The following is an 11237-nucleotide window of genomic DNA, read 5'->3' as shown; positions in this document are numbered from 1 at the left end:
ATCCTTGATTCTTGCAGTCTCAAAAAATTATTTACGAATAATTATTTAAAAATTATTTACGATACCCATAATCAATGCAATTATTGAATTATTTCTTATATAATTCCAAGAGCATTGATGATGGGTATTTGGCAATATAGGTACTTGAAACAGCTCTGTAATTAGCCAAAAATTCAATTTTTGGCGAAAAAATAAATCACTTTCTTTAATGTTATTAGTTGATTAATATAAAATTGTAATATCTGTAACATTATGAAAAATTTTAAATATCTGAATTTAACACCAATCTAATAATGCACATTATATATATACATATGTATTGTAGAGTTGTGTCTGTATCAGAAAAAATCTTTTCTGATCGGTATCTTGTATATAAATTTGTTTTTGGTATGTTATATCACAGAAGAATAATGTTATTTGTCTGAGGTTATATATTCAATATATTGCGATATGTATACCGAACTTGGTCACACTGCAGATGAAAACAATTGGGCGTCAGAACATATGAGTGCTTTTAATATGTGAAATTTTATCTCAATTGTAATTACCAATTACAATTGTAATTGTATGTTATCATTTACCTGAACTTATTATCTATATTATATTTGTAATAACAATATTTTGACGTGTGAGACAATAATGAATATCACATAAAAAATACTACAAGAAATTCATATTATGACTATATAGTACTTTATATAATTTGTAAGTTAGTATTATACTATATTAAATTTGTTTAAAAATTATGATATAGTGAAAAAAACGTCAGACACTATATAACGTACATGCATTTTTGCTGCTGCTAACAATTAAATTTAATTGTGCAATTATCGTTAATTGAGGTCTGCTAAATGCAAAGTGTAAACAAATATTAAATCGATATTATATGGTATAAGTGTTTGAAAAGAAAATTTAATAAGTTTTATTTGAATTTATTTAATTTAAGCCTGTATCAAATCAAATAATTTTTTTTATAAGATTAACGATATAATCACAGTTTATGATTATATCCATGTACATACATTATATGATGCATTAAATACCCTTTAAATATGTATATAGTATATAACATAGTATTTCTTTTGGTTACGGAAAGATCGTTGATTTTCCGTTTAATAAACATTTAAAATAGATTAGTTTATTAGTAATAATAATATACCTAAAAACTAAACCGATTGTAAAACAGTAACACTGTTTTATACTGTTTGAGTTTTAAGCATATCCATTAGGATGAAGTAATAAGTATCAGTTCCAGCTGATAAATAGGACTCAGACAAAGTCATTTTAAACTAAAAAGCTTAATGAATGACATAAAAATTAGCATAAAATTTAAAACATTAAAATTTATAAGAATCAGCTAAGCATGCATTAAATTCCAAACTAAAATAATTAAGTGAATAATTCGCCTAGCACAAAAACAAATTTGAATTCAAACAGATATCTTAACATAAATATACACATAAACGTGTAAACTATCTTCGCAAATAAAATATTGTTACACAGCATATACATATATATATATTGTTATATATAATAAGCCTTATACTAAGAGGCAAACATAATCAATAATTACTCGAAAATGACTAGAGTTCAATTAAATTACTTGTAGGAACGTTGAAAGCGTTGAAATCATACGAGTTTTAAAGAAGAATACAAATTTTTATTAGTATCTTATCTTAAATGTTTTTATAATGGACATAAAATACATCTTTCATTCAAAAACTTCAAATTTTATTTAATCAAAAGTATGCAATTTTGTGATTTACATCATATCAATGTTATAAACTTAGCTAATACTGATAACTAAATTTATCTGGAGATTTTTATAAATTTTCGATTTAAATATGCCTATTATCTATAAAAGCAAATTTTTCTTCTCCATTTGGTTAAACTAGATTCGTACACTTTTTGTCTGCCTAAATTAGCAACAATAAAATTTTCAATTTCTTGCTCTATATGCGTTCGCCACTTTAATTCCAAAAATAATGGAAATGTTTGGTTTTTAATTTTTTTCAAACGCCTTTCCGCTGTTTGGTAACACTTCCAAGGTTGAGGTTCTACAACAAACAATTCAGTCAGTTTGGATAAATTTTGCAGAAAATTTTTCAACCCAATATCATGATGATTTATATGTATCCACATTGTTACAGCAAAACAACAAACTTTAAAGAGAATAACATTTCTATAGAAAAAATATGTTTAAATAAAAGTTTTATAATTATGTTACTTGCATCAAATTTCTTTCGCTTGTGTGACTGTAAATACTCATTAATGTTGTGTTCTGCTGATTCTTCCATTACATCCAATGTTGAATACCTGACATATTGTGGATGCTTATTTTGCGTCACTGCCCGTTCGATAAGTGTACTATCCATATCAATACCTAGTATGTACACATTTCGTCCTGTGCAATTAGAAAGATATTGCCACAAAAGCTGCGTCAGCACACCTGAATTACAACCAACATCGAGTACCAAATAAGGTGAATTCTCGTGTTTTTCAGTGCAATTCGTCCAAACATTGTTTGGTAGCAACTTTAAACGTTCCTCTGCTGAATTGAATTCGTAATAATTTGTGAAATTTCCATGTCGTACAGCGCCACCTTCTCCATTGGTTATCATTTTGATTCATCTTCGTGCATAGATCAGTAACATTTTTGGCATTTCAAGTTTGTTTTATCAAAACAACATTTCGAAGCAAGAGTGTTTTTGGAAAATTCAGCTTTATAAGTGATATTGGAAATTAATCGTTCAAATATAAACAAATGAAAAGGTATTTTTATTTTAAAAAAGTAAATTTTTTATATTACATTCATACGTTTGAATTTCATGTAAAAAATTATTGGGGGTACTTATGTCGTACTCATACGTTACTTTTACTTATGATTTGTTTTGTATAATCCTTGCGGTATACATAATTTGTCTTTGTGTACTAATTTTGTTGAACGTTTACTGAACACCGAGTTTAGTCTGCAAGCATCTATTAATTTAATATGTTCTATTCACAGATTGCTTAGTGCTTATATATAACTGTTCATTAAATAAATGTAATAACTATAACTAGAATGAATATATTAATTAATAGAAAATACTAAAGATAATAATTTGGAATCAATATGATAGGGCAAACTTAATTTGCATATTGGATTAATTTTTAGTTCATTAGTAATGTTGGTAGTTGTTTATTTTTAAAAATAGGCAGTATATTTTAGGTTGCAGTCCAATTTGTCCATCCTTTCCTGATTTCAATTTTTTTATAATCAATAGATACTCGTTAAACTAAGGTCGTGTGCGAGTTAGGCTAAGTTGATGCTAAACCAAATGGGAGATTTTTTGGGATTTTTTGCACTGCACACATTTAGCCATTTATCAACATGTACCGACACATCACTACATTATCGGCTCATCTTAGAATTTCCCTCATTTAGAACGCAACTTAGCCTAACTCGCACACGTCCTTAGTTGCGTTCTAAGGGCATGTGCGAGTTAGGCTAAGTTGCGTTCTAAATGAGGGAAACTCTAAGTTGTGCCGATAATGTTGTGATGTGTTGATACGTGTTGATAAATGGCTAAATGTGTGCAGTGCAAAAATCCCAAAAAATTTCCCATTTGGTTTAGCAACAACTCAGCCTAACTCGCACACGTCCCTAATTTACCCTACTCGAAATACCAACTTCTCTGCCATACCGACATAATTTACTATTTCTTTCAATTTACCATCAATTTGCTCGAACTAGCACACGGCCTATATAAGTTAACAACGCAAACATTTAAGAGCTTTAGATTTGCCAGTAGTCAGCAAATAGTTAATTTTTTTAATAAATATTATTATGCTTATTTTAATATATTAATTGTAAAATATTAATAATAAAATATAATATGTAATCGATTTCTAGACACTACGGTCGTGTGCGAGTTAGGCTAAGTTGATGCTAAACCAAATGGGAGATTTTTTGTGATTTTTTGCACTGCACACATTTTGCCATTTATCAACACGTATCGACACATCAATACATTATCGACACAACTTAGAATTTCCCTCATTTAGAACGCAACTTAGCCTAACTCGCACACGACCTACGTCCTCATAAGATCATATATCTTTTTTTGCATTCTTATGCTGAAGTATGTGCTGTACTCAAAAAGCAGTTTATTAAAGCGCTTCATAGTGAGCTAAACTCAATTTGTATTTAATTTTTGTGTAAAGTCTTCATAGTAGACAAAAAAATTGAATAAAATGACAATTGTATAAAGGACAATTGTTAACTTATATAGGATAACTGATAATACCCAGCGGGACTTGAGGGAATCGATTCCCTCAGCGCTGAATGGTAATGCCTAGCGCTGATTATACAAAGGAAACTCCTAATTACTTTAACACGTGCATGTCATTGCGGGCAAGCGCTGAATCGTTCGATTACCTTTTCGTATTTGTAATGCAACATATCAGCGCTGACATGTTAGCTTACCTTTTCGAATTTGTAATGCAACATATCAGCGCTGATATGTTCGCTTAAATTTTCAATTTTACCTATGCTATTGATTTTTAAATAAAATACTAAAATTTTTTTTGGATGAATTATATTTTATATTTATGTTTTATAAAATCAAAATATTAATATTTACATAAAAATATATAATATATATATATATCATATTAACTTATTTACAGTTTAAATTATTTATATATAATTATTTACATGTTAATTAATTTAAATATTACCTCATTTATATATTAAATTGTTAACATATTTTCATATTAATTTATTTAAATATTAACTTATTAATATCACCATTAATATGTTCAGCTGTACTGCAGGAAGGTATTGTTTTCGTACCAAAATTTTGAAAATCATTTTCTATAAAAAAATAAAATATTTTAATAAATGCACGATTAAAATTCCCTGTTTCATTTATACCTTCTTTTTTAAACGATGAAAATTCCTCCTTTTTCTTTTTCACCAAACATTTATAATGTCTTACAGTATGCATCTATATAATACAAAACAAAAATTATAATTATCATTTTAAATATATTTACTTAATTTTGCATATACTTACAGTGAGTTTATGTTAAATTACAAATTATATTTTATTTATATTTTTGTTTTTTATTTGATTTTAAAAATTAAAAATTGTTCACTGCACGCACTTCACTAAAATCAAAAGCAGACTAAATGTATACAATGTAGGCAAAACAAGAAATTCTTAATACTCTCATATGCTTTTCTTCTTCATTCTTTTATAATTTCAACCCCGAAATTGCCTATGTCGAACACAAATGTCGAAAACAAAGAAAAATAAAAACGAAGAGCTATTACCTCCTCGCTTACTTTTTCAGCGCTGGCATAATGGTGCCGCTGGGTATGCGTATGAATGTATCGTAATGGATTTACCTCTAAGTTATATGTTATCGATAACAAATTGTATTTGTGTTGTGAAAATGTCATAACTAGTTTCGCTGCAAACAAACACGTGCATACCTGTGCACAATAATATTTGTTTATAAATATACGCAAACCTTATTATTTAACAATAGTTAATTTAATAAAATAAAATATTTAATAAATATGTCAAGTGATTCAGAAAATGATTCCATACAAGATGCGGAAATTGAAATGGACGAAGAAGATGATGAAGGTGAAGAAATTATTTCTGGAGACGAGGCTATGCAACGAAATTTGGATGAAAGCGATACCTCAAGTTCAGATGAAGATACAGAATTAGATGAACCAGAATTTGATGAAAGTTTGAGTGATAAAAACTCGAATAGTAAAGCAAAACAAACAAAGGAAGAACTAGCTGCCACAAAAATTTTGGATAAATATAGTGAACGCCAAGGTAAACAGCTTTTTATACTTTTTCCACAAAAACTACCATTGGACGAAAAAGAATTGCAAGAAAAAGGTCGTATGTTATCGCCATTAGTTATAAATGTACACAGACCGCGTCAAAAATATGCACGTTTTTGTTTAGTAGATTTTGAATCTAAAGATGATCGTGACAAGGCACTTAAGAATATAAATTCTGCAATTAAAAAAGACGCAAAATTTAAAGGAATTGTAGCAAAATTGCCACGTACTGAAGATGACAACTTTGTAAAGAATATGGTTGACCGTAAAATTAAATCAATTGAAAGTAAGAGAGCTAAAATACGCTTAAAACGTGCAAACAAACAGCCTAAAAACAAAATTTACACATCATCTATTATCATAACAAATCTGCCAAAGAGTTCATCTCTAATCGAAGTAAGAAAACTGTTTCCGAATGCTGTTGATATACAAGTCAAACCAAGTCGAGATAAAATGATTGATACTAGTATAGCAACAGTAACTTTAACTTCAACGCAAGAGGCCAGTGCAGCAATAAAGAAAAAATTAACATTATCTGGTAATAAGCTTAATTTACGCTTTCATAATCAAATCAAGAAAAAACCCGTCAACAAGAAGAATAAAAATGCGAAAAAAATGATACCAAAATTGCCCTTAAGCTGTTAAATTATGTATAGAAAATATATATTAAAAATAATGCGTTATTGTGTCTTTTTTATAATTTTCAATTGAGTAGTTTTCAGATATATTAAGCGGGGTGTCCTTATGTTTTTATGTTTTTTTTTTATTAATTCTTAAGTACTTATAAAGTAGTTGAACTTTTTCTGGCATGCTTACTGCCAAACAACTCCTAATGGAATTCACATTCATAACACCTAGGAGAAGGCGTATCCAGTAGAGGGGAATTATTGGATAGATACCTTCTTGATAATATAATCTACAAATAATAACACTGCCAAAAATATTTTCTAGTGATTTTCCACTCTTCACAATCTTGGCTACTCTACTACACCTAAGTTAATAGGCTGCAGTAAGGATATGTATACATCCTGACTTAACGTTTCAGAATCGAATAAAAGATAGCACTTTATTTCTTTATGTTATTTGGTATACCTTATCCATTCACTCCCTTTTTACTGTATCAGTTTAGGTTAAAACAGAGATTCCAAAAAATCTAATTGTATACAGATATAACATAATACATGTATATACTATATACTATATACTATATACTATATAAAGAATTAACTAAATAAAATTAGACTAACACTGTTAAGGAGGTTAGATGAAAAAGCTTCTGATATATGAGTTATTAAACAGTAAATTTAACTTCATGGTAGTATAGTACAATAGCCGTTAGTAAATCTACAATTAATTTGAGTTTTCTACAAAAGAGTTTTATGAGATAATCCGAAAAGTTATTGAAGCTTTATAGATAGGTAAAAGTGTGACGTGTTTCAGATACCAGTAGAGTTCTCTGGTATTCTTTTGGTTTAGTTCAAAAATAACTACAATAGTTACCAAACAAAAGCAATAATTTGATATTGTCATGGGTGAAAGCTGTATTGTCATGGGTGAAAGAACGTTTAACGAAATTCTAGCTACCTAAATGTTAAATAATATAAATATGATTTTATAAGAAATTGATCTAAATTCAGATAAATTAAAATTTTCTGGATAGCAATAATCTTATCTTTCCTCCTAACGCGTTTTGGCTATACCTTGAGTTTAGATCAATATTCAAAGTCTTGGTTAGATATAATATAATTGAAGCTTCCACGAGAACTGTTGAAAATCACTAGACAGGAACAATAGCACATGTACTTTAGAGATATGAATTAAAGTTATTACTATGAAACAGAATATGTGTATGTCCTATAGTACCTGCGTGCCGTTTTCGTTAATGTTAACAGGTACTTAATGTCGTTACTTATCGGTATGCCATAAGAAAGAAAAACTAAGTATATCATTGCACTTCCAGTGGAAACTCTCAATTTATAAAAAATACTGTCATAATCTTTAGGAATTTTGTATTTTAGACATTTCCAGACTATATCTAAGTAAAGGTAATATATCTTTTTACAAAGTTATTTAAGATATTAATAATTTTCGTTAACTTCATCTGTGGTGGATTGATGTGACTATCGTGGGCAGCAAACTGCGCATATATTGTAAAATTAATTCCACAATATAAATTGTGGGTTTCGACGCAACGTTCTGTAATGTTTGGCGTTGAGTATGATGACATCAAAATCAGAGGATAAAGACAAAGAAACCTACCCGGTACATACAAAGCAATAGTTCCTGCTATTGCGGCCTATGTTGCTCGAGTACGAACCCCACAACTCTGCGAGACGCAATTGACTAACATCCAAATATGGCTAAACACAGCACTGCAGATTGCAACCGGCAGCTTGTAAGCACAATCAACTGCTGTCTAAGCAATACATGACACATAGATGGACATCCCAATAACGACATGTCTAGCAAAGTCCTCCCTTCAAGATTTATTCCTTGATGCCTTACTGCTTATCATAACCATATCGACCCCTATTGCAATGGAGGCAATATCAGTGGCTCCTAACCCACGTATTCGTATTGTAAACCTTACATGTTATCTGCTTTCAGATGCCGGCGGGTTACAACAACAACAAAATATAGTATATTTAAAAATAAATCAAAAACTTGCATACAATAATATTTTTATGTATGTATTAGATTAAAGTCTTTTTAGTCTTCTTATCAAATTTCTATTCGACAATCCTATATAAGGTTTTAATAAAAGAAATCCTAACTGTTATGTTTATGTCGGAATTAAGCTATATAATAAATAATTGTCGCCATTATAAACCTTGGTCTCGCAGCTGGATATTTAGACTACGTTACGTTGTCAATACGATTAACTGTTCTACTATATATATCGCTATTCTGCTCTACTGAACTACGATCCTATTAATTTTGAAATAGTAATGTTATAGAACTACTATATATGGTTCATGGACAGAATTTATATTCTCATTGTCGGATACTATTTTCAAACACCTCTATTTTATGCACTTTTTTATCCGATTTCTTCAATTTACACTCCATATCCCAACCCATTTATTGAGCTGTTCAAGACATTTCGTGCTTTTGACAAGGTTACAATGTAAAAATAGATTGTAAAAATCAATTAAACTAATTTAAAATAACTTAAAATTAAGTCAAAATTTTTCAATCTTACTTAGTTCCATTCTTTAACTATATATTGAAATAATTTAACATGATAGAATTGTTTTATTAAGATTTTATTTGGAAACAATAAGGTATATTAAAATAAAAAAGGGTATATATGTATTCTTATATAATACTAATTTACTTTAAATTACATTTTTTTTTGTTTATAAGTAGATAGCATTATCGATATACATATAAGCAAATTTAGTAGATAATATTGAGATTATAATTCGAATACTTTATTATATGTTTATATATATTCTTAGTGTTCAGTTGACGTAAAAACTCATATAGAATAGGTGCATATATATATATATATATAGATATATATATAAATTTTATTTCTAAACTCTGTACAACAAATAAACTTTTAGTACGATATTTTTAATCGGACTAACTACTTAAATATATGCATATTTCATGAAAATAAAAATATATTAATAATAAAAAAAAAAAAGATTAAATATAAGCAAACTTACGTTATCGAGCTGTTGTTATAAAAGAGGAAAAAATCATTTTAAGATAACTTTTACATTCCTTACTTTTCAACAAATTTTACAAATATATTTATTTGTTATTATGAATCATAAAAATAAAATTTAAGAGTAAGCTTTTCGATAACGTTAAAAATAAAATTGGTATATTCAAGAATAAAAAATCACTTATATAAGAAATGTTTGAAGTTTTAAAAGTATTTGTATATAATTTTTTTTTTAAGTTTGAGTTTTTTTTTTATAAATGTTGTGTTGTTATTATTTTTCCCTTTTGCCCGCAAGCCTTTATTCAAAATATGTTTTCTTTATATACAGTCTCAAATTCCTTAGGTTAGTAATTATGTTCCAAAGCATTATTACATATATTAATATATATATTCAAAAATTGTAAGCAATGTATTAGTATAGTCGACGATTTATTCCAATTATTTGAAATTTCATTTGTATAAAACCTTTTTCAAAATCATCTAAGTCTCCAATATTGGTACTGATTTGCTTAAAGGCCAAGAAAAAACCGTTGAAGCTTACATTTATTACTATCGCATTTAAGAAAATATATATATGTATTTATTATAACAAATTAATTTTTTTTTTTTGATTAAATCTAAGAATTATTCAATTTTATTAGTTTTTAAGCAATTCTAATATGCTTTAATTTAATTTGTATTCGTATTTTATAAATTTGTATTGATTATGGTTTCTTATTTTTCTTAAAATAATTTCCAGAGCTTTTGAGAACGTATGCATAATAAAAAAAAGAATATTAAATTATTGATTTTACAGGTTATTTCCAACTAATAAAGTTTTTCTATTTTTATATATTTTTTTTTTAAATTTTTACTTTTTTAATTTACTTGCTTGCATTCATTTATATTTTGGATTACGTATGCAGCAGCCGTTGTCTTGCTGTTGGTGATGACTGTGTCGGCGGTGGTTGAGGTGGAGGTGAACGCAATGGAAATGACGGTTGCATAAAACGTATGCACTCGGCACCATTATCATTCACCCCCGACGTTTCACTAGCTGCTGCATTGAATGCCGAAGTAAAAGCATTGGCGGCTCAAAGGGTGTGGTAATTACGTTCGTTGTGTGCCTTATAAAATTTGTAGGCAACTAAACCAATGGCCAATAGACCTAAAGTCAAAACGATACCCCCGATAAATGAAGAGCTGTCAAAACGATGACATGGTGGTGGCTCTGGTGCTGTTGTTGTTGTATCAGGCTTTATTGTAGTAGTTGAGTTGGGTTTCACAGTAGAAGTGGTAGGATCAGGTTTAACTGTTGTAGTAGTTGGAATTGGAGTTGGTTTAACCGTAGTAGTTGTAGTTGTAGTAGTATCAGGTTTTATTGTAGTAGTGGGAATCGTAGTTGTATTATCAGGTTTAACAGTAGTATTGTCGGGTTTTACTGTAGAAGGGGTAATTGTAGGTTTGTCGGTTGTGGTAGTAGTAGGTGAAGTATCAGCTTCAGGCTTAACTGTAGTAGTTGGATCTGGTAATTTTGTTGTAACAGTGTTTGAAGCTGTAGGTGGTGCTGTTGTAACTGGTGGAACTGCATTTGTATCAGAATCCGGTTTAACAATTGCTGGTGGAGCCTCATCTTTTGTCGGAACTACTGGAACACTAGAACCATTGGTATTTGCCACAGCTGCATCTGTGTTTAGAAATAAAAAGTAGTTTTAATTATATGTGAATAAT

The 11237-nt window shown here is 28.7% G+C and overlaps 3 protein-coding genes across 3 annotated transcripts; 1 reads left to right on the top strand and 2 right to left on the bottom strand.

Moving 5' to 3' along the window:
* Positions 1-1755: 1755 nt before the first annotated feature.
* Positions 1756-2721, bottom strand: LOC119672273 (probable RNA methyltransferase CG11342). The gene is made up of 2 exons (XM_038083285.1): positions 2228-2721; positions 1756-2162 (listed from the first exon to the last, which is right to left on the bottom strand). The coding sequence occupies exons 1-2, from the start codon at positions 2619-2621 to the stop codon at positions 1852-1854; spliced, it is 705 nt and encodes a 234-aa protein (XP_037939213.1). The 5' UTR covers positions 2622-2721; the 3' UTR covers positions 1756-1851.
* A 2794-nt stretch (positions 2722-5515) lies between these two features.
* Positions 5516-6532, top strand: LOC119672272. The gene has a single exon (XM_038083284.1). It carries the CDS (start codon positions 5570-5572, stop codon positions 6494-6496), a length of 927 nt encoding a protein of 308 aa, XP_037939212.1. The 5' UTR covers positions 5516-5569; the 3' UTR covers positions 6497-6532.
* A 3612-nt stretch (positions 6533-10144) lies between these two features.
* LOC119680448 (integumentary mucin C.1-like) lies at positions 10145-11218 on the bottom strand (the record flags this gene model as incomplete). Its single annotated transcript, XM_038093266.1, has 1 exon — positions 10145-11218. A coding segment is annotated over one exon (618 nt), but the record flags the coding sequence as incomplete, so codon positions are not given.
* Positions 11219-11237: the final 19 nt, after the last annotated feature.

Source organism: Teleopsis dalmanni, chromosome 1 (assembly GCF_002237135.1).
Source record: "Teleopsis dalmanni isolate 2A chromosome 1, ASM223713v2, whole genome shotgun sequence".
In the NCBI taxonomy this organism is placed as follows: Eukaryota; Metazoa; Arthropoda; class Insecta; order Diptera; family Diopsidae; genus Teleopsis; species Teleopsis dalmanni.
Note: the sequence above shows the minus strand (reverse complement) of the source record. Positions and strands in the feature narration are given on the sequence as shown.